Raw genomic sequence first — 24637 nt, 5'->3', positions numbered from 1 at the left:
AGAGTCTTGCGGAGCCCCACTTGTATATTCACATAGCCAAATGGCCAAATCTAACAATATTTAAGTCTGATGAATGGAACTGTGAATGGTCAAGACAGATCTTACTATACTCTGTTTCACATAAAAGATGTTAGCAAATTGTATATTCTTCCACCATAGAACGAAGCATGCCTGGGTCCTAGTGCCTACTGAGCCCTGCTTCTCCCCATCCATTTGAAAGTTTGAAAGTAAAAATACATTTTGGCATAAATGCTCTTGTATCAAAGAACCATGTTCAATAATGCACAAATAATGGTTTTGGCAAAAGCAGTGCATAAAAATGAACGATAATTCTCATATTCATTCAGAACTATATTCTAATGCAGAAGCATACAATTTTCTCAATTGCTGTATTTCAACTGACTGAACTAACATCTTTATTTGAAACACACCATGTGATGTGAAAAATGCCCTAGGTTTGCAGAAAATTCTGAAATATTGAAAAAAAACTTTTGTGTTTTTTTCAAACCTTTCTCCTTCCAAATGATAAAAACAGCACCTGTAGTTTTAAGAAACAGAAGCCTCAATAACTGTTGATGAGCAACCAGAGCATTCTAAGTTCAATTTCTGCCAGTAAAAAGCAGGGAGATAGAGCAGGACTCTTTCCAGAGATGTTATGGCCTTTGAAGGAGGGCTCAGCAACTATCAGGTGATGTGCTACTACCTGACTTACATTACTACTCTACTATTCAACAACAGCCACCCTATAAAAGACAGTGTAATATAGTGGTTAAAACTTTATTCTTGGGTCTGGGAGACCCAGGTTCAAACCATCAGTCTGCCGTGGAAGCTCAGCAGGTGATGTAGGGCCAGCCACTCAGTTTCATTCTAGCCTACATTCTAGCCTACATCTGTTGTGAAGATAAAAAGGAGGAGAAGGAAACAGTGTAAGCTGCTTTGGTCTCCACTGGAAAAAAATGGGGTATAAATGAAGTAAATAATAAATACAGCAGAAATGGGAGACAAAAGATATGTTGGAGAATCAGTTTGAATGAGAGAATGAGGAAGAGAACGGACAGAAGATGCTGGTTTAGGGAAGGAGGAAACAGTGTGGGAAGGAGGATGCAGGAGAAAGTGAGGTGCCATCCCACAAGTCCTTGAGAGTTCTCTAACATGCAAGTGGACCTGGCCCAGTAGTCAACACCACACCAACGAACCACAGTTTTTTCTAGGTAGGAGCTGTTAGGGGAGACCTGCATAATAAGCATGTACTACACTTAAGAGCAGTGTTTTTGTTTTTCTCACTGTTGTTCTGCTTCCAATAAATTACACTAAATGAACTGGTACAACAGAAATCAAGTGTGGTGTAACCTGGTGAATGCTCATGCTAGCTGTCACTTTCAGGTAATCTCCAGCACATGAATGTTGTAAGGATTGAAAGGGGAAGGGAGAAACTTGTTTGCCACCTTGAACTCCTTGTAGGAAATACAGACTCACATCAGCAGTTTCCACAATCATCACCACTACTCTCATGAAAGTTGCTCAAAAATACTCCTACGTGGAGAAAACCCAGTAGCAGAATCCCTAGTGCAGTGGTGGCGAACCTTTGGCACTCCAGATGTTGTGGACTACAATTCCCATCAGCCCCTGCCAGCATGGCCAATTGGCCATGATGGCAGGGGCTGATGGGAATTGTAGTCCATAACATCTGGAGTACCAAAGGTTCGCCACCACGGCCCTAGTGAATGTTAGTCAGTGATATCAAAAACAAAAATACCAATTGCAATAGGCTATGTAAAAACGAAAAGCTACACAGCATCTTATGACATAGTACAGGGGTAGGGAACCTGCGGCTCTCCAGATGTTCAGGAACTGCAATTCCCATCAGCCTCTGTCAGCATGCCCAATTGGCCATGCTGGTAGGGGCTGATGGGAATTGTAGTTCCTGAACATCTGGAGAGCCGCAGGTTCCCTACCCCTGACATAGTAGAATAATATGTATTGTATACAAACCTCTTCCTGTGTTTTCTTATTCTCTGTTCTTAACTCTTCATATTCACCAATCACTGTAAAATAATTAAAGATTAACTAAGTAATGTCCTTTGCAGAAATACCATTAATTTTCACACTTCGTAAATTCCACATCTACAAAGATCATCTGAAAATTGTTACATGTCAGCTATAATTATCATCATAGAAGTCAATTGGTAACACACCAATGAGACCTAATAGACCATATCTGAAGTTAACCTTACTTTTCCCCACGTTGATATTCATGACACATCTGCTGTAATATTAATACTTAGCATTTATATAGAACTAGCAATAAATGTCGTTGTGCAAAAATAACCCCCCCCCCCCCAAACCAGGGGGCTCTTGAAAACTTATCCTAACAGGGCAAGAGACATAAACAGGGAATATCTTCAGGAAATGACATTCAGCATAACCACTGAACTTGCAAAAAAAAAAACCACCCAACATCCCAGTTTTTCCAAGGAGGGGCAGCATGATGCCTGTGAAGATGGGGAGAGTTCTCCACATCTTCATAGGCACCTCCCTATTTTTGCAAAGAGTGTGGGGAGTTAGCAGGGTGCCTGTGAAGATGAGCAGAGTTCTCCCCATTTCCATAGGCATCTCCCCATTTACCAAGCTGGATCCCAGTTTTGCAAAATAGTGTGTGTGTGTGGGGGCCAGCAGGGTGCCTGTGAAGATGAGCAGAGTTCTCCTTATCTCCATAGGAATTCTTCCCTGTTTTTAAATTGGACCTGGCTTTGCAAAATGTGGGAGCCAGCATGGACACCTATGAAGATGGCGAGAGTTCTTGCCATCTCCATAGGCAGTCCCCCATTTGCAAAGCTGGATCCCGGCTTTGCAAAGCACAGGGGGAGCCAGCAGGATACCTGTGAAGACAGGGAGCCTGTTATGTGAAAATACAACAGGTTCTAGCAAGTGAGATCCAGCAAGAGAGGACATTAGAGATTATTACCCCACCTTTTTTTGTTTTCACCCTTCTTTGCCTCTCCCTCTCCATCCTGCCACCCCTTCTCTTAATCTTCCCTATTTTTTTTCCACTACCCAACTCTCGGGCCCCCTACTCCATCTCTCTCTCTCTGTCTTTCTACCTTGCTTCCTCAACTTTCTTTCTGTGCCCCCTACTCTCTGATGGTCCACTTCTTCCAACTTTTTCTTCCTACCTCAACTCTATGTTTCTACCACTCTACCCAGCGTTCGTTCTCTCTGTCTGGCCACCCACCCTAACTCTCTCTTTTTTGTTCTGCCTCTTCCCAGCACTCATTTGCTTTCTGCTCCTACTCCAACTCTCTCTCTCTCTCTCCCCGCCTTAGCTCAATTCTTGGTAGCTTGCCTGGAGTGCTCTGGATGAGTGCGGTGAGGGCTCTCCCACCATATCCCTGCTCTCACTGCCTCAGCCAGAGCTATTGCAGGTGTGTTGAGGTCTTCCCCCTTCCCCACCCCCCAAACAACCTAAGGCAGGGTGGCCTGTTCAGTCCTGGCCACGGGCATCATGCTTGCTCCTGACTTTCTCAAGAGTTGGTTCAGGCAAGGAACAGGACAGCCCTGCAAGGACCCCAGAGCTTTAAGAAGTGTTGTTGGCTGAGTGAGAAGAAGTCTGGCAATTGTAGTCCCATCAGTCACTCTATACATGGGAAATGAAACCCTATGGACTACATCTCCCCTTTTGCTTTTTCTGATTTGTCATCAGGAACACATTGCTCAATTACATAGTAAGATGTCAAAGTGTTCAAGAGAATGCTAAATATATTATCTCAGTAATTTAAAAGATTTTTTTTAAAAATATTAATCAGAAATTTTTTTGAAAGGGAAAGAAGAACTCTGCAAGTAGGTGATGAAAATCCAAATGACCAGATGATAACAGGATACTCATCAAGAAGGAAAGCAAATACCATGTAAAGGGGAACTTTTTTAACCTTTATTTTACAAGCATTCGTAACAAATAGCTTAAAAACAGAAAAACCATTCAACATTATTTTCCTCTGTCCAAGAAATGCAGGAACTGAGAAGGCGGAAATAGGGTGCTGGGATCTCTTTGACCCTCAACAAACTACAACTTCCAATAGCATCCTGTGGGAGAAGTCATGGCAGTTATTGGAATAAAGCCTATATAGAACCAAAAGATCTACTGTAGCTTTTGATCAGTTATTAATTACACAGGAGTCTGTAAGCAATGTACTGAAAATTAAACACATATTTTCATCATTTAACAAGACTGTCCTATGAATCAATAATAGCAGCAGTCAGATGGTTACTACTTAGCATGAACGAAATATACCTATTCTTTAATAGTATTACCAAAGTTACAAATTAGCTTTTAAAAAAGCATTTAGAAACTATCAGGGAAGGTCTTCAGTTCTTAAGATTCTGATGCCTTCAGTTCTTAAGATTCTGATTCCTATTGTAGTTTGATGAAGGCAATAAGACCAAAACAGGGAGAGGAGAGAGAGCACGTCAGCAAATAAAGTCAGTGGCAGGCATATTGACCAGCAGACTATACCGATATTACCATCAAATAGTTTTCATGAGCATTGTTTCTACCAGCCATTACACTACCAGGAGAGCCTTTTTGGTTCATGTTTGTATTGCTGCTTGTCTTTTCCAGAAGGTGAATGGAAAACCTCTGCTCTGTCATTATTTTACCTGCCACTTCCATAATGCCCTGCTAAGGATTATCTGCCAACCCCCCGCCTCCACACTAGTGGTGTTTTAGTGAAAGTGAAGATCAACCTTATTTCAGAGAACATCTGGCTTGTAATTTATTTAAGTACCTGGATGCTGTTAAAAGCTGTTTATGATAATGGCAAATTGTGCTTTTACTAGTGTATGTCCCTGTTGGACCAGCACATCCACACAGCTTGGCGGGCTGGCGCTTGCTGCTCACAGAGCAGAGCAACAGAAACATGTTAAGTGGAACTTTCCTCAGAAGATGGCTTCTCCCTCAACAACTGTTTAACTCAAAGAGATTGACTATCAACAGAGCCTTCTGGCTTAGTGCTGGTTTGGAATAAAGAGAAACATGGTTTCCACGTGCCTGTTTTAAAATAAATTCTTTCCCCCATGAATGGAATAATACTCTGTTACAAATGGTACACACTTCTTACATTAATTATACTGTTTGTTAACAAATTACATAGAAATTACATTTCTATCAATGGTTAAAGCAGTTCGTGAGGTTCTTCTATTGATGCTTCTTTGATGAGCTTTAAACATGCTTCTGACACAGTCCAATCTACAACATGATTAGAGCACCTGTTAATTATTTACATACTTTATAAAGTATTTAAAAGTGTAACCTTAGTATAAATGCAAGTAGGAAAAAAGAAGTTATTGATGTACACATTACTAACAGAACAACAACTATGTTTTCCTTCAGAGAGCCACAGCAAACTGACTTCAGTCTTGCATGATCCACTGTTTCTTATACTATTTCTTTGCAAAGTTTAGATCTCACCTTTCTGCCATATCAGGGCCATTAAGGTAGCTAACAATTAAAATCAAGCATTATACAAATTCATCATTAACCCAATTAAACCAAAAGTCTAATACATATATAAAACACAGAACCAAAAGTATAATACATATATAAAACACAGAGACAACAATTAAAATATAAGATAGAAAGAATAGATCAGCACAGGAATGTCAATGAAATGAGAAAGTCTTCATCTGCTGGCAGAAGATAATGGTAGACAGATATCCCTTGGGAGCTAGTGCAGATGGAACAAGACCGGAGCAATATTTTCCCTAACATGTGGTCTAGTCAACAAATCAAAGGGGAGAAGAGTATAAACCACTTCCCCACTGGGAAGAAAAGTAGGGTACAAATGAATTAAATAAATCCTGGCTGCAGCATTCTGCACCAGCTAAAGTTTTCAATCACTTTTCAAAGACTGCCCCACAGAGCACATTGTAGTAATCAGTGTATCTAATTCTCACATGTTCTGCCTGCCTGTGGTTAGCCAAATCTGCAGATAGGGCTACACTTCCCCACAACAAGTTCTCTCCACAGCCACAGAGAATACACTTACCTCAGGCTATTGCTGGCAGTTGCACAACCTGGGAGCCGATGGGTATGGTGGTAACTTCCATCAAGAGAGAGCAGGAAAAGAGAAAGAAAGCTCCAGGCTTGGGCCTCAGAATGCCAGCCAGCTTTAATGGAGAGGAGGGAGGGAGGGAGGGAAACATGGCTCCCGGCAGGTGGGCTGGGATGCCTGCCCACTGGGAGGGAATGGAGAAAGGTGGAAATCTGGCTTCCAGCAGGGTCTTGATGCACCTGCCAGCTGATAGGGATATAAGGAGAGAGAAAAGTAGATGGGGAGAAGTAAACAGTATGTCAATGCATGAACTTGCTGGGACTGAGAAAGAAAGAGACCTTGGGGTGACAGTGGACAGGTCAATAAAAGTGTCAACCTAGTGTGCTTCAGCAATGAAAAAGTCAGACTCTATACTGGGGGTTATTAGGAAAGGGATTCAAAACAAAATGACCAACATTATGATGCCCCTAGATCAAGGGTAGGGAACCTGCGGCTCTCCAGATGTTCAGGAACTACAATTCCCATCAGCCTCTGTCAGCATGCCCAATTGGCCATGCTGGTAGGGGCTGATGGGAATTGTAGTTCCTGAACATCTGAGAGTCGCGAGGTTCCCTCACCCTGCCCTAGATCATAACGCCTCTCAAAAAAGGCATCACCAAGTTGAAAAAAGTACAGAAGAGGACAGCCAAGATGATTAAGGGGCTGGAGCATCTTTCCTATGAGGGAAAGGCTAAAAAGTCTAGAACTTTGAGTTTACAAAAAAAAAAGATGACTGGTTGGAGGCTGTGACAGTGGTTTATGAACTTCTGCAAAAGGTAGAAGGTGGACACAGAACTTTTGCTCTTTCCCCAAAATACTAACTAGGAGCACATCTGATTGGGCTGCTGAGCAAAACTCAGGATGGATAAAAGAAAATAATTCTTTAAACAATAAATGATTAAAATGTAGAATTTTGTGGGATCTAGTCCACAGGAATAGACAACTTTAAAAGGCGATTAGCTAGATATATGAAGGATAAATCTATCAGTGGTATTATGCATGGTAACTAAAGGGAACTTCCACATTCAGAAGCAGTAAACCTCTGAATATCATTCCCAGAAGGTATAATCAAAGGAAGACTTCAGCTTCAATGCCCTGTTGTTATCTCAGAATACTGAACTAGATGGATCTCTGATTCATTGGGGCTCTTCTTATATTTTCATGCTAAAGACTCAACTGTATGTGAGGCTGGGAAGCTGAAATAGGATCTCCATATGTGCAACTAAGCTATAAGAAGCAGCTGCAGGATGGCTTGATTTTGATTAGGAAACAGTGCCGTGGAGGTAATGTTTAAATTCTCACCTCAACACAGTTTCCCCATAAAAAATATCATCCCCAACTACTTGTGGTCAGGAGATGAGAGAAAGTGCCTGCATTCTGAGCCCAAAAATAATCCAACTGAGTCATTTCCAATCAGGGAAATGACAAAGGGACAAAGAGTTGCCCTCCTTCCCAGAACCATGACTTTAATTCACATTAGTTCCCTCTCTCTAGACTACATATCTGGAGGTCCCCAGCTGTGATAGGGATTGGACATCCAGACACTTGCTTGCTCCAAAGCTGGTTCAGAGGCAGTATGGATAGAATGTAATTTGAATTGCCTATAATGTTGCTGCTTAAGTAAAGTACTAGGCATGGCATCCCTAGCAGCTGAGAAATTATGGCAGACAGCTTTGTGGCTGCTAGTGGAAGGAAAGACAGAAGAAATCCCACAAGAACAATTCTGACCAGTCTGTCTACAGAAATGATTAGTAAGTGCAGTTCATTCACTGTAATAAGAATGCAGGATGCCCTGTTTAAGATCAGAGGAAGAGAAGTATACAAGCTCCCTGGAGCACAAGAATGCAGTCCTTCAAGTACTCTGGACCCAAGCTGTTTAAAGAACCACTGCTTTGAATTGTGCTGAGAAAAAGGTAGGATCTAAAGATTTGCTACAATGAAAATTGGCTGCAATAATATTATTTTAAAATAATGGTTAAATTATATTCCATTTATCATTTTGAAAGATAAAATGTATATGTGGGGATCTCTGGTCCCAAAATGTCAATTTACCCATTTCACATCCCAAGATATTTTGTTTTTGCATCTTTCCACCAGTTAATTTTTTAAACCTTTCAATTTCTCCCTCAGTTCCACTCCAATTCACCAGCCCAGTTTTCATCCAAGGTGTCAATGATGAGACTTTTCCCAATGCAATATGGTCAGAGGCCCAATTCAATGCTAATACTGACCTTTAAAGACCTACCTCAAGGATTGCCTACTCCCATGTCTACACAACCACTACTACCATCTTTTGAAAGCTTGTTTTTGGTGACACAGTTTTCTAAGGTCAATGAAATGGGAACTGGAAAACACTGGATTCTAAGGTACTCTGTCCTCCAAGGAGGCTGTTCCCATTCTGCCACCGTCGCCTCGCTAGCTGGTGAACACTTCATAGTTTTGTCTAATATTCTTTCAACATTTAATGTTATGTTTGGGAATGATATTGTAATTGTTTGTTTCTCCTTCATGAAATACTATTTTAAGGTGTCAAATATCACTGTTTTGTTGATTTTATTAGAAATACTGGGATAGATTTTATTAGAAATACTGGGATAGATTTTATTAGAAATACTGGGATAGATTTTATTAGAAATACTGGCATAGATCCAAGATGGCGCCCGCAGCGGGAGCTTGCAGCGGAAACTCCATGGATTTTGGGTTTTGGGGTTTTAGGCTTTTGGGCTTAGGTTTTAGGCGTCGTTTTAGACCCTGGCTACTTGTTTTATAGCCATAGTGAAATGAGTGTTAGGGTTTGTTTTAATTTGGCTTAGGACTAGTCTAGTTACTTAATTACTTACGGTGCTGGGCATTGTTGTTGGAGAAAGGCTCATCTGCCATTGGCGGGTGGAGCTGCTGTGGCTTGACAGGTCTGTCTTGCTGGACCTGGATGTTCGCCGCCTCTGGCTGTCTGTTGCTCCGGCTATCTAGGCTCTCTCCTTGTTCTCCAGCTTTTGGGGCTCCCTTCCTCTGCTCGGCTGTCTGTCCGATCACCTGCTGCTCCTGGTCTCTGGCCCGGTGGAGTCATGCTCGGTTGCTGATGCTCGTTTCATCTGCTGCACGCCGGGTGGAGCATTGTGGAGTCGACGGAGTTGGCGATGGCGATGCCGTGGGGATGCCCGTTAGGGACGGAGACCCCCTGTGGCGTTGAGATCTCCCCCCTCTCCTTTGGCTAGAGGGGCCCGCCCAGGCAGCTGGACGTCACTGAAGGAACCCGGTGGCAGAAGGCCCTCGGTGACGCATGCGTGAGGACGCCCATCTGATCCATCTGGCCCATCCGACCCAGGAGACTGGCCCAGAAGCTGAGGTAGTGCCGAAGGAGGAGGTCGGTGGCTGGGACCTCCTCTTGTCGTCCGGGAGGGAGAGGCAGCCTGGATTGAGTGCCCGTTTGAAGCGGAGCCATCCATCTGGAAGCTGATACGACAGCCGGGGGGGAGGTTGGTGGCAGAAACCTCCTGTGGCGATTGTGTGGAGGGCTAGATTGAGAGAGAAATCCCTCCTTCTTTGCCCTTCACTAAACATCAGAACAAATACTGACGGTCTGTGGGGAGACTGGTGGCAGCAGCCTACCTGACCTGTCCATCTGGCCTTGCTTCTTCTTCTTGGCTCCTTCCGACTACGGTTGTCGATAGTTCTCCCCTGCTGATTGTTGTTCATTGTCCACCTGTCCAACTGTTGATCTATGCGAGTCTGGACTCTGACTGTCTTAGATATTGTATTTGGCCTGCTTATTGGGTTCCATCTGAGGATCGAGGAAAGAGAGCCGGTGGCAGTGGTCTCTTTCATTGCCCTTCTCCTGTTTTGCTGCTCCATCAGCAGCCACCTGGCACCACCCCAGCTATTTGGTGCTGATGTCAGACAGCAGAAGTTATATTTATTGGAACTTTACAGACTAGGAAATGGACCTGGTTTTCTTTACTTATTGCTAACTGAAGCGTGGACATTTTAAATCAATCAGGTGATTGATTGGCAGTATTGGGCGTGAACATCAACAACATCGGCAGGAAGAAGTGGCAATGATTCCTGACCCGATGTATGTTTGAAATGGGATCTACCCTCCCCATTGTCATCATTGCCTTCTCTGTTGTCGCTGTTATTGTTAATTGATGCACTAGCACTTTATAATATTAATATTAATTTTATTGGTATTACTGTACTCTATTTGGGATTAGTGGCTGCCGGAATCAGATAACAGAAGTGTTGAATGATTGAAGGCAGCCAATAGAATTTAATTATATTTGTATATGTGTATGCAGTTAGGTTGGAGTAGGTAGTACTATAAGGGTATTGTTAGTTTACTAGACTTTTATATGAGGGAGGCGGCGAGGGGCAAGTGTGGGGGGGAAGGGAGATCCCAGTATTGTGGGACGGGGTAGATCTCTGTGGTGGGAGGGGCGTGCTGAAGGGGAGATGCATTTATGCTGCCCCCTTCGGCCTCCGACCCTATCCCGAGAGATGCGGGCAGAGAGGCTCAGGTATACCCTGCTTGAGGCCTGGTGTTGATTAATGCCAGGTCCATCAATAATAAGACATAACTTGCCGAGATTTTCTCGAGGCGCAGCTGATGGACCTGGCCTGCATCACAAGACCTGGGTGTGAGAGGGGCCGAGACGATTAGCCTTGAATACGATCATGCCCCCCAGGTTTGGCTTGTGTCCACCAGCCTCGAACACAGGGCTGGGGGGGGGGAGGTGTGGCGATGTACATCCAAGATTCCATCGCCTTCAGGTGATCCCTGCCCCTCAAATTCCAGGATTCAAGTGTGCGGATTGGGTGGCTGTCTGGGGAGAGGTTGGTCGTCCTCTTGGTGTACCCGGTCGCCCTAAGCGACCTGAGGGACTGCCTGCCACGGCTGCTGGAGGCGGTGGCCCAGTGGGGTTCGCGATTCCCTCGACTTATTGTCTTGGGGATTTCAAGCGTCCATGTGGTGCCGCCTCATGTTCAGCGGCAGTGGACCTGGTGTCATCCATGGCGACGCTGGGACTCTCCCTTCTAAACACCGGTGCCACCCATGAAGCTGGTCACGCACTTTGGATCTGGTTTTGGGCGGGAGTGAATATGGTGGTATCCTCTGTTAACAGAGTGCCATGGTCCGACCATTTTGCCCTGAAGGTTCGGGTGGACTCGCCAGCCAACCCTGTCTAGGCGGCCGGACCTATTTACGCCCGCCCACGGCGACTTATGGAACCCGGCTAGGTTCCTGAATGCTTTGCGCCACCCTGAGCCTCCTGGCACCCCCGATGCCCAGGTGACAGACTGGAATTCCAGGCTGTCCGATGCCATCGAGAAATTACTCCAAGCCCTCTAAGCCCCGTTCCTGACGGGCTCCTTGGTATACCGAGGAGCTGCTGCCAAATGAAACGGGAACTCAGGCGGCTAGAGCGTAGTGTGAGGAAGTCTCGCCACGGCGGCGAACAACTTATAGGATGTTTATGAAAGCCTATGAGCTGGCGATACGGAGGGCAAAGAATGCCCATTTCGCCCCTCCCTCGTGATCTGCTAGCTATAAGCCCGCACAATTATTTCGATTGTCCGATTCCCTCACCTCCTTGGTGGAGGGATCTATAAATTCTCTCAATTGACTATCGGCTGTGAGGCATTTCAGAGCTTTTGTAGATAAAGTCGCGTCCTCCGCCGGAACCGGAACCTTCTGGCCACAGTTGATACAGTAAAGGAACTTCGAGGCTCTCGCCGTCTTTGGGTCCAAGTCTGGACCGGTTTCCCTACTCTGCGAAGTCCGATGTTGACAGGGTCCCTAGCTGCTGTTAGACCTACTACCTGTCCTCTGGATCCGTGCCCCTCTTGGCTGATAAAAGCTTGCCGGAGGGAGTTACTTACCCCACCTGTTGAATATAGTCAACTGCTCCCTTGAGCAAGGAGTGTTTCGAATTGGGGTTGAAGGAGGCAGTGGTCCGCCCACTCTTAAAAGACCAACTTTAGATCCTGGAGCGATCTGGCCAATTACCGCCCCATTTCGAACTTTGTCGTTCTTGGGAAGGTAGTGAGAGAGTGGTGTTGGAGCAGCTTCAGGGCTTCCTGGAGGACGCGCGGTGCTCGATCCCTTCCAGTCCGGCTTCCGTGCGCTGGGCATGGAGAGAACCGTCCTCATTGCCATCACAGATATGCTCGCATGCAGCTAGACCAAAGGCGGATCCGAGCTGCTTGTGTTGCTTTATCTCACAGCAGCGTTTGATGTGGTCAATCGCGACCTTTTGATCCACCGCCTGGCAGCCTCTGGAGCGGGGCATTGTCCTTCAATGGATTGCCTCGTTTCTCCAGAATTCGGGGTCAGCAGGTATGGTGTGGGGTTGAGGCTCCTCCAGAGCCCCACTTAGTTGTGGGGTTCCTCAGGGGCCTTGCTTTCCCAGCTCTTATTTAATATCTATATGCAACCCCTTGCTCAGTTTGTGCAGAGCTTTAGGCTGGTCTGCCACCAATATGATGATGACACCCAGCTCATTCTGTTGATGGAGATGGAGGCGGCCTCTGCCCCTGCAGCTCTACAGCATTGTCTGGAGTCGGTCGCTGGTTGGTTGAGGCAGAGTAGGTTAAAACTTAATCCAACAAAGACGGAGGTCCCTCTGGCTGGGCCGGGGAGAGACCAAAGGGAATTCCAGCCGCCTATATTGGAGGGGTCGCTTTGGCCCCGCATCCCTGGCTTCAGAAGCCTGGGGGTCCGCCCTGGACTCTGCCTTGTCAATGGAGAGCCAGGTGGCCCATGTCACCCAGGGTTGCGCTTTTTTTCATCTTCGCAGCGGCACGGGCGGTTGGCTCCCTATCTCTCCCAGACCCACCTGGCCACTGTGATCCATCGACAGTCACCTCATGTGTTAGATTACTGTAACTTCGCTTTTACGCTGGCCTTCCCTTCGCGATTGATCCGAAGTTGAAGCTGGTCCAGAATGCAGCGTACGGCTTTTGACAGGTGGTGATTACTCAGACCATATCACCCCTGTGCACGTACTTCGCACTGGCTCCCCAGTGGAGTTCGGATCGCCTTCAAGGTGTTGGTAAAGACCTTCAAGGCCTTACGTGGCATGGGGCCCTCATATCTGCGGGACCGCATCACCACTTATGTCCCAGATAGGCCACTAAGCTCAGCAGTGGCAGAATTGTTGGTGACCCCTAGCCCCGCGACAATGCGACTGGCCTCAACCCCGCCAGGGCCTTTACGGCTCTGGCCCCAGCCTGGTGGAATACCTTACCTCCATCAGTCCGGGCCCTGCGAGATCTTGGCGAGTTCCGCAGGGCCTGTAAGACAGAATTATTCCACCGGGCCTTTGGAGAGGCCGGCCGCGGTTCTACTGCCCCCCACTGAAACGCTGCCGAATTTCCATCGTTGTCATCTTGGTTGGGCCTGCTATGATTCCATCTGGGCCCGCCTGCTCCCTCCCTTCCTTTCTTCTTTTCATCTTTACCTGCTTTTAGCCTTAGGAACGAGCGCCTGTCTGAACTGTTTTTATACTGTTGAATGGCTTGGATCGTTTTAAATTATATGTAACTGCTGCCGGAGTTTTAATGCTTAAGTTATGTTGTGAGTTGCTGTTGATAACAGCCATGTTGTTGAGCCGCCTCGAGCCCTCTGGGGAAGAGGCGGCCTATATAAATCTAAAATATAAATAAATAAATAAATAAATAAATAAATAATTATGATGATGTAAAGCTGCTCTGAGCCTGTTCCAGCAAAGGAAAGTGGGCTATAAAACTAATAAATAAATAAATGACCCCTTCCTTTGCTCTACATTTCAATTGCTGGCTCTACACTTTAATATACTTGAGTTTTTTTTGTTTTAACTAGTTTCATAATATGTTTTATACCTCTCTGTTTGCTTTAGTTGGCCACCTTGATAGCCCTGATTGTAAACAAATAGATTGTTGAAGGCTTCATGGCTGCAATCAAATGGCTGTTGTAGGAAAAACCCTACCAAAAAAAAGCATTACTTTTAAGTTAGGATTTTCAGGTGTATTTGCATTCTGAAAATCCAGCTCTTAGGGCCCCTTCAAAAAATCACAGTTTGGTTCTATAAACATATTGTATTAGGCAACAAAGTTCACTCTGGATAACGAATAGGGTGCAGGGGTGAGAGTGGGTAGGAGACTGTGATTAACTTATCAGATGCAGCACGCAGGTGTGGATTTCCAGTGGGTAGCAGCCCACATTCAGTTTGCCTGCCCTTACAGGGCTTTTAAACATTAGGGGTCACCCGATCAGATGGGAAAAGGAGGAGCCAGTAGAAGAGAGGCTCTGATTACATGGCAGCAGCTAAAACCAGGGCCCTTTTGTCCTTGTGCACTGGGGCTCTGTGTGGCTTGGGTCCTCTCAGCCACCTCGAGAGTCACCCTAAGAGTCCCCTGCTCCTCAAGAGACACAGCCCGCGGTGGCTATCGCATACCTCTACCAGCTTCCCTGTCCCAGCTGCCTGGTTGACTGATGACAGCAGGGGTGCGGAGGCTGAACACCGCTGGTGGATCCTCTTGAACAGGTGAGCTAAGGGTGGGAACGGGAGGGAATTGCAGGGAGCACAGATTTTCAGCTCAATCCTAACTTCCAGTCTGCCCTCTTTCAATGGGGGGTCAGGGCCGACCCCTGTTTTGGATGGCCTCATTTCCTCCTCCCCTGGGTCCTTCTTGGGGGGTGGAACCACATGGGGAACCCTAGCAGCCACCTTGGGTTGCAGGACCCACCAGCGGCCCTGCTTAGCTCCAGGAGATTTCCGTGCAGATGGCAGCCTGGCTGAATCCACATGAGAAAGACGCATGTCAGGTTTTAAAGGAGTTATTACCTGCAGCCCTGCAAGGTTGCACTCGTTGGGGCTGTTTGATGGGGAGGCAGGGGTGGGTGTGAATTGCTTGCTTCTGCATTACCAAGGAGGGCAAGAGCACATGGGGAAAGCCTTGCACATGGATCCTGGAAGGTTTACTTCAGAGTAAGCAAGTAGAGGGTAAGCTTGTAGATCATGGAAGGGAGGAAGGCCAGGATCATCCTCAGGCATGGTTGTTGTGGGTTGCCAACTCCTGGCAGGCAAATCCCAGGACATCTGGGGGTAGCTTCTCAGAAGCTGTGGCTTTTGGGACCATGGCGGGGGCCATGCTCAGTGAGGAATATGGCTGTCGAGTCCACCCTCCATGGCAGACATGGAGGTCTGTTATTATTTTTTGAGTTCAAAATGTTCAAAATGTGTTCTTTACATAAATAAAATATAATTTTCTCTGTAGCACTTCATGGATTTCATAAGCAACACACTATAATCTCTCTCTCTCTCTCTCTCTCTCTCTCTCTCTCTCTCTATATATATATATATATATATATATATATATATATATATATATATATATAAGGCTAACTGTGAATTTGTTCCTCACACCCTAACGCGGAAACAGCTGAACAGATTGCCCCCAAATTTTCACATGACGTCCCTTCCCATTGCGAGCAGGTTTTGCGCCCATCACTGGGCTCGTCGGTCACACTGGTGCTCAGTAAAACACATATTTCCCCAACCCCCTGGCAGACCAATGAGGGGCCGCCAAGCCAGGGAGGGGCCTGGCTTGCCCGCGATCGACGCAGCGTGCGCTTGGTGGCAGCGCCAACTTCTGCAGCAGCCACAGAGTGGTGCGCCTCCCTCCCTTGCGTTCTCCATTGACAACAGTGGAGCCGGAGAGGAGCGATGGCTTCCCTTCAGGCCGGCAAGGCTGGAAGGATAGCTAGGGAGGGGAGCAGGAGCAGGAATGGAGCCAAGCCCAGGCCCAACGGAAGGCCCAGCCACAGTCAGTGCCCTCTCCCTCCCTCTCTCGGCGCAACACACGGTAAGCCACAGCAAAGCATGGCCAGGTCCGCTAGTTGTTTATACAAAGCGTAAAGGTAAATATATATATATATACAGTATTATCTTCATTTTAAATGTCAAAAAGTATTTGCGGCTCCAAGTGTTTTCTTTTCCGTGGAAAATGGGTCCAAATGGTTCTTTGGGTGTTAAAGGTTGCCGACCACTGAGTTAAACCATGAAGGCCCCAGGCCAGGGGTAGGGAACCTGCGGCTCTCCAGATGTTCAGGAACTACAATTCCCATCAGCCCCTACCAGCATGGCCAATTGGCCATGCTGACAGGGGCTGATGGGAATTGTAGTTCCTGAACATCTGGAGAGCCGCAGGTTCCCTACCCCTGCCCCAGGCAGAGGCAGGCTGGCCACTCCCACCCCTGCTGGCAGGACCAAGTAGCCTAGTAAGGCTCCTTGTGCAATGCAGAGTACCTGGAATACTTGGCTTGGCCAGGAAAGCACCATGGAGAGCGGCAGGTGAGCAATTGGTGAGTTGAGGGGGAGGCGGAAGGCAGGAAAAGCAGCGGGCAAGCAAGTGATGAGTTTGGGGGAGACAGTAAAAGTGTCAGGCAACAGAGCAGTGAGTTGGGGGAAAGATGGGCAGGAAAAGCAACAGGCTAGTGAGCACTGTTTTGGGGAGAAGCAGGGCAGGAAAAGTGGCAGGCAAGGAAGCCCTTTCCACCCAGCTCTGCTGGGCCCTGCTTGGTTTTGTGGTGGGAAGTTGGAGGGCGATTGGGAGGGCTTGTGCCAGACCAGGTGAGAGGGCACTTTGCTGCCACTGCCCTCTGGGCCTTGCTTGGTGGGGGGGGGGCACAAGGGTTAGCAGGGGATTGAGAGGTCTTGTGCTGGGCCAGGTGGCTTTGCCACCACTGCTATGTCTTTTGTTTGACAACATCATTAATCTTGATGGGCCATCTGATAGGGGGAAAAGATATCATTGCCTACATGAAGGTATTTTTTAAACATTTGCCAGCAACCAAAGATTCATGGAAAGCCAAAGCTCACATAAATACGATCAGTTGAGCAGGTCACAAGATGTTTTCAAGTAAACACGGGCTGGTCCAGATGCTTAAGCACAGGCTGCTGGAAACCTCAAAAACCCCATTATTTACACTGTGTGCAATAGTGAGCTCCATACTCCAGAACTGACCGGCTCCTCAGCTAGCTGGACCTTCCTTTTTCTAGTTGTTTTGCCATCCTGTTGAAAGTACCAAAGTTCACGGGGTATTTGCTTAAGTTATTTTCTTGGAATCATTTACTTGGGTTCCGTTCTGAATGCTTATTTGTTTCACGGAGCAGAGACAAGCCGCCTTAGTAGGCAAATGGGGGAAGAGAAACTAGGTAAATCCATGCACATGCTACTCTATTTCATCATCTCAGCCACTGAAATCCACAAATTGGCTGGGCTGTGTCATTCTGGTGCCAGCTGCTGACCTCGCTGGATGGCAATTGATACAATTAAACCAGATGGGAGGGCTGCTGAAAGTTGATTAAATCATTAAAACAGCCTGATGTTCGGTCAAAGGAGGCAGAATTCCACAAACACTTCCCTGCAGCATGGGTGGAGCAAAGGCAAACGAAAAAGGGAACTCTTTCTTAAGGTAATAAGGGAAAAGATCCAGGCCTCAGCACTGGAGCCCTGGGGTTGTAAACATTTCCTCAAGGGCCCTTATAGATTAGCTCCAAAGCCGGCCACGCCTGTCGCAAAAGATCTACATCCCCCCAGACATGGTGTCACCGGCGTCTGGCTGCATCTTGACACTCTCCCCGGTCATTCCCCCCTTTCGGCTTCAGCAGACGGAGCCCCGCTCCGAGCGCTGGGCTCGTTTGCATCAGGAAGGCAAACTGCGGTCCCAAGTTGGTTCGATGCTTTTGTTTTGTCTGCTTGTGACCGAATGGCTTCCGAGTCAGCGAAGCGGCAGCCAGGCAGCCTCTCCCAACCAGCCATGCACGCGGATTCCCTTCCTCCGCTGCCTGCCTTGCATTGCTGCAGACCGGCGGCGGCGGCGGCTGCCTCTGATTTCTTACCTTGATCTTTGAGGCTGCCGAGAAGCTCCAGCTGTTTCTGCTCTTCAGAACTGCTCATGATGCCTCTGGACGAGAGCGCCTCCAAGGCAGGATCGCACCCCGGAAATAAGCGCTCGCCTTCGCCCGATTGCGTCAGGCGAGCGCCCGGTTTACCTGGAGGGGGAGGTGTGAGGCGAGCCCAGGACAGAATCCCGGAGCAGCCGCTGCGTTGCCTTCCGCACATGCCCGGTCTACTTTGGGATCAGCCGAGTGAGCATGTGCGGGAGACTCGTTAGGGGTGGCAGGCGCGCCTTATTGAACGGTGGGGCTGCTGCCTGGCTTGGCCTGCCATGCTCGCTGTTGGCGTGAGGAACAGGTTTACTGGTTAAGTGTGAGTGTCTGGAAAGCAGATTCTTTGACAGTTGTTACAAATGTCTGTTCTCAAGTAAGCTGGCTGCGCGTCTTCTTGGTCTCAAGTCTCTAAACAAGCAGAACGCCCTAGTACCAAGTACAGATTGTCCATCTAATGGCAGTCTGTAGTGGCCAACAATCATGAATGTCACAAATAAATTGGACAAATGTTGTTCCCCAAGGCCACATGTATTTGATTTGAATGCCTTGCTAGCCATTCCTACACCTGAGGGGAAGCTTTTCATCATTCCCTGCAACTTTTCTCCTTCCTTCCTTCTACAGTAAAATATGCAGTCGCCCAGCTGCACTATATTAAACACTAACAAAATGTATTCCAGCATATCTGGTGAATCATAGCTCACTTAAAAAAATGTGATTCAATGTAAAACCATCAGATCAACGCTGTTAAACAGTATAAAAACTCCCCTTTTGTTATATTTTATTATTGTTAGATATTTAGTTCTTTCAAGCATAAAGAGAAATCTGAAAATTTCAGTCTGCTGACAATGTTCAGGTTTAGGATGTGCAGTCTGGTCCTATGTATTATTTGTTTATTAGTTTGATTTATACCTCACCCTGTTTAAAACAGAAACTTCCATAACTCTGTGATGGTGCAGTTACACCAAGATGGGTGTAACTCTGATTGGAGTTGTGCTGTGAGGGTCATTCCCAGGTAAGTATCCTTGTTTTGTTGACTGGTAGAAGAAAGGAGGACTTTAAGGGATGGTGATGCTTACAACAGGTTTTGAGACGTAGGGCATTTACATTTGCAAAATGGTGGACATTAAATCAGCTATCAATGAGTGGCTGATTCCCCTGAACAATTGATGGCTGACAGTGACTGAACTGGTGATGCGGCAGCTTGCAACTCAAGGATAAAATGGTGGCCCAGCAGGGAGTTATGAGTACAACTCACAGAAGTAAGTATTATAATACTTCCTTGCAAGGCTGGAAAATACACATCTCAAACTACTTTGAAACAAACATTTCAAACATCATCACATTTTTTTACATTTTCTGTCTATATGGTAGCAAGGATTGTTTTTCTTCGTATTAAATTTTATTTTATCAGAATGGATCAAAGCTGAATTTCCTGGAGAGAAAGCCTTAACTACAAATAATTTATACAGCAGTAATTTTAAATATGATATCTTACACTTTTGCTTCATAGCAAACCTTTCTTTATATGTATATTCACACACATATATATGTATACATATGAAAGAGAGACTTGCCCAATATCCTGCATATGCAGTGTCCTGCGTATAATATCCTGCCCCCCCCCCCAAGGAAGCAGGACAAAGATCTAAATCCAGGTCTCAATTTATGAGATCTCATCCAATTAAGTGGAATGTGTAGAAGTCTGTAATTCAGCAGCTATGTCTACTTGACTATGAATAGCAATGCATTCCTTTAAAACAATGTGTAGGAAGAGAAAGCAGCAAAAGGCAAGCATCTACAGATTTAGTAGTTAAAGTCATTTGTACACATTTGACCAAATTATGTGATTTATTGATCTTGTGCGCTGGAGAGAAAGTGGATTGATAATGTTTAAACAACACGGTGTACTGAAGAATCAATGCATAGCAGTGTGGTGCCTATCACTCTTCATTCATAAGCAAGGCTGCTCACTGTTCATCTAATCTCCATATCATCCCAAGAGATGCTGATGCCCTGTTCACTCCACCTCCTCTTTAATTTTGTGCAATACCAGATTAGTTAGGAGCAAAACTAAACTCCTGTCTAGAAGAGGGAGAAGAAGAGTTTGGATTTATATCCCCCCTTTCTCTCCTGTAAGGAGACTCAAGGGGGCTTACAATCTCCTTTCCCTTGCCCCCCCCCAAAAAAAAACACCCTGTGAGGTGGGTGGGGATGAGAGAGTTCCAAAGAGCTGTGAGTAGTCCAAGGTCACCCAGCTGGTGTGTGTTACTGTGCACAGGCTAATCTAGTTCCCCAGATAACCCTCCATAGCTCAAGTGGTAGAGCAAAGAATCAAACCCAGTTCTCCAGATTAGAGTGCACCTGCTCTTTACCAGTATACCACTGCTGCTCTAGGCTGTTGGAGGAAGAGAAAATTAAAGTAACTTGGATAACTGAAACCTCATTGAAAGAAAATGATGTGGTGATACCAGACCTATCATCAGGTGGGCCCATCATCAGATGAAGGGAGGGTTATTCTGGGATCATCTACAGTGCCATATCCTTAATAACCTTGATACCATGTACAGCCCAGCCTCATGGAACAGAGCAAAGATAAGAGGTCTTGATTCAAGGGTTTGATATCAAGAGTGTCTGCCTGACACATGACATCATTCTTCTCCTCTTGAATAAAGAATACAGAGCTTCAGCTGGCCAGTGCAGTTCAGATTCTCTAGTGTATATTTGACTGAAAAAATACCCCCCAAAATACCAGTAAGGTATAATACAATACAGTAAATTTATTTTGGTCTACTGACCAGTGGTGGGATCCAAACATTTTAGTAACAGGTTCCCATGGTGGTGGGATTCAAACAGTGGCGTAGCACCAATGGGACTGGGCAGGGCATGACGGGGCGTAGCCAGGCATTCTGGGGGTGGGGCATTCCTGGGCGGGGTTGTGGCAAGGACGCAGGGCACATGCACCCCAAGTGCAGTTCGCTTTAAGGAGTCTCCAAACAGCTAACAAACACCCCCCTTTCATCTCCCCACAACAAACACCTTGTGGGGCAGCAGATGGGGCAGAGAAAGTGGGAAATCAAACTCAGCTCTCCAGATTATAACCCAGCCCCACCACAAAAGTTAAGAAGCTAGGTGCTTCCTGCCCCCCCCCCCCCAACATCAAGGCCATTCACAACTGCAAACAAGATTTTAGGGATAGAAGTGCAGTTTGGATTTGCACATTACCTTTAAGGAGTCTCCAAACAGCTAACAAACGTGCACCCCCTTCCTCTCCCCACAACAAACACCTTGAGGGTGGGGCAGAGATTGCCTCCCTAGCCGGCCTACGGACTTCTCCTGTGCTGGCCAGCGCCCGTCTGCTGGGGAGAAGGCTTGAAACTGAGAGCAATGGCAACGACTTAATGGAGAATAAGGCACTGCACTCTGGGTGAGAGGGAGGGGAGGCAGAGCTCCCCAGTCCTCATCCTGGGAGCACAGTGATATTTCTCCCCCGCCCTATGGACACTCAGGGCCACCATAGAGAGTGGGCGGGGCTATGTCAGGCTTCCTTAATTCTTGCAGCAGCCGGCTTCCTCAATCCCAGGCTTGCTGGGGCTTGCAAAATCAGTCTGTGTGGGAGGACATTTTGGCGCCCCCCCACATGACTGCAATGGATGCGCCCAGGGACATGGGGTACCCCTTGTCCCTAGGCAAATATGCCACTGCCTCTGAGCAGACCCAATTAGTAACCCCCTCTCGGCACACACAAATAATTAGTAACCCACTCTCGGGAACCTTTGAGAACTGGCTGGATCCCACCTCTGCTACTGACCCAATTACATATAAAACCAACATTAAACAGACAATACGGATAAGATAAAAATATACAGAACAATGTCAGAATGTATACTTTCTAATCAGCATCATTTATCCAAGTTAGACATAAGATGTCTGATACTTAATGCCTCTGAAAGAAACAGCCAAGGTAATTCTGTTGCTTTTATTATTGAAGAGGATTTTAATTCGTATTGAGGGTTGTTGGCTTTCCCACCTAACCAGCAGGGACATTATCCTCAATTGAGCTATTCAAAGATAGAATTTACAGGGGGAGGGGGGGAAGCAAATTGTGTGTCAGTGAGTTCCTCTCTGTGCCACTACAAGTACAGACTATTGCAGAATAGGGGATGCCTGAAAATCTACCACTGAGCACTTCTAAGGAAAATATATTAAATCTGGCCTTAGTGAAAAGCTTTTGATTGTGGGGATTGGTCAAATTCTTAAGACAATTTGCTAAACAAAAGGAACTATTATAACTTAAGTCAAGGGAAATTGGAGAACAGGGGGAGATAAAATGAGTCTATAACTCTGCCAAAGTGACATCCTCAAATCTTTGAGTCACCAATTGGAGAGCCATATCCAGACCCAACAGAGCAAGAAACGAAGGGGAAAGGTCAACAGCTCATCCACAGGCTGGGCAGCTGGCCACAGTGCTGCAGCCGCAGTGCCCCATTGCTCCTGAATAGACTTTTTGGTGGCACTGCTGCAGAGAAGTCCCATTACCCCACACTCACCTTATGCTGCCGGCTGAAGTTCCGTCAGTCGGGACTCCCAGCCACCAGCGTAATGCGGTGTCTGGATGAGAGGAAGCTGACTAATGTTGGTTCCTCCTCTGACCATTGTTATGCTCCCCTTCCACCCTACATCTTAAAACATGCATCCAAGCTGGGATATTTATGGATAAAATATATATGTGAGATATATTTCTGATATATTAAGGTTAACAGATATATGGTGTGGTGAAGAATAAAATGGGCTAAAAGCAAGCCTAAGAAATGGCAAACAGTCAGTGGAAAATAAATCTACTCATTTGCTCCTTGATGTCCACACCCAAGCCAGAGCTACAGTCAATAGAGTTGTAAATGTGAACTATCCCTTGAATTGAGATGCTGTAGCCTTCCTTCCCTTCAGCTGTTCCTAAAACCTCCTAAGTGCTCCCATCCCTGATGTAATCTCACTGCCTCAGCTAAATTACAATAGCCAGAGACTCACTCTGCCAGTCACCTATTCAAGGTGTTTTTAATGTAATCAAGAGAACAATTGGCTACCGATCCCCTGGGTTAGGACAATAGATAGAGCTGCTAATTAGCTCAGCCCCACAACCCAGCACAGCTGCAAGTAACGAAACCTAATGCAAAGGCTCTCTTTTCCCGCCAAACCAGTGATCCACCCTATAAAAGTCCTGCTCACCTTAAGGTCATTGCTCATTTCTAACCTGAGCCTCCCTGGGTCAAGTTGGTGTGAGACACGATATCATCCTTCTACGAGATCTCTGTTCTGGCATAGAGTCCCTGCCTTCTACTTCGTCTGCTGCATTCGAACCATTAGATAACGTATCACCCTGCTGCCTCCCAAATCCCTTTCTATTATCCAAACTTATTTTTCTCACCTTTTTATATCTCTAGGAACTTGTGTGTATGTGCCTCCTTATCTTACTGTGCGTGTGCTTGAAACCAAATGTATATAAACATTTAAAACTTAATTTGGACTCCTTGTGTTACTCTGCGGAATGCTCCTTGCCAATTTCCCCGTATACATAGTCTCAAAGATCCCCGCCTAGCCTCCTCTCGCATTGCCAAGCTAAATTGTTTCTTCCCCAAAAGCTTCCAAGCTAAGTTGCTCTCAACAAAACACTGCCAAGCTGAGTTATTTCCCCATTGCTACTTGAGAAAGTACTGTTAGCCTATTAACACCATGCCCCTGGCTCACCCTTGCTACACCAGCAACACAGAGTCTACTGCTGTGTTTTTGTGCTGGAGGAGAGCAGCAGCACCCACATGGCAGCAGGAGCACCCTCCCACTGGCAAAAGTGCAAGGCATTTCTACTAGTGGAAGCCTGTGCTGCTTCTACTGATAGTTTCAGCCTCTCAACCCCCTTTGGATGGGGCTACAAATGAGATTCCTTTACATATAATTGCTTTGGAGCAATGGCTAGAATAATTATCTTGAACTAAATATGTAAGTAAACCAGATCCCTTCCCTGTAAGGAAAGTATTTTAAAACCTTTTTTTGGTTCGAATATACTGAATGCACATCTCTATTTGAGATGTTACACAACAGACAAAAAAGAAGGCATAATTGCTTGCAGAGCTGGTAAATTCTAGGTGCATCTGTGTATATAGTGCAATACAGTTGCACACTGACAAACTAGGCTCCACATAAAATGTCATAAATAATAAAATGGCAGTAAATCTTTTACTATATAATTAACATCCTGAATAGAGGAGGGGTTGTAAAAAAAGAAAGAAACTATGTGCTGAACAGATGCAAATTTTTCATCAAATCAATCAGTACCAAATAATAGCTGTAGCATAACATACAAAGATAAGTATAGGCTCTATAACTACCTACGCTGGAAAACAGCTAATCAAAATACATTCATAATCAAAGAACATTTATGATTAAAGTAGCAGAATCCAATAATACTGAATCTTTTTTTTAAAAAAATTACTATTTGATTAGTAAAGTTAACACAATTTACACTTTAACCACGCCCCTTCTTGTAGATTTTACCAGTCTAGGCAATGAAAGATATCCCTGATTGGAGGTTACATTAGGTTAAAGAAACCCACAAAATGAAAAATA

General features: G+C 45.9%; 1 protein-coding gene across 2 annotated transcripts in view; it reads right to left on the bottom strand.

Moving 5' to 3' along the window:
* SHTN1 (shootin 1) overlaps positions 1-18125 on the bottom strand; it is a 96966-nt gene extending 78841 nt beyond the window's left edge. For both annotated transcript variants that reach the window (XR_007245360.1, XM_048507114.1), the window contains exons 1-2: positions 17969-18125; positions 1993-2045 (exon numbers count right to left, since the gene is read on the bottom strand). Coding sequence is in view for 1 of the 2 variants with exons in the window: in XM_048507114.1 (XP_048363071.1) it covers positions 1993-2045; positions 17969-18026 (111 nt within the window). In the remaining variant the exon portion in view is untranslated. The remainder of the gene's footprint in view (positions 1-1992; positions 2046-17968) is intronic.
* Between the last annotated feature and the right edge of the window lie 6512 nt (positions 18126-24637).

The sequence above is a fragment of the Sphaerodactylus townsendi genome, linkage group LG08, assembly GCF_021028975.2.
Source record: "Sphaerodactylus townsendi isolate TG3544 linkage group LG08, MPM_Stown_v2.3, whole genome shotgun sequence".
NCBI classification, from domain to species: Eukaryota; Metazoa; Chordata; class Lepidosauria; order Squamata; family Sphaerodactylidae; genus Sphaerodactylus; species Sphaerodactylus townsendi.
The sequence above is the reverse complement of the archived record's forward strand: the minus strand, read 5'-3'. Positions and strand labels throughout refer to the sequence as shown.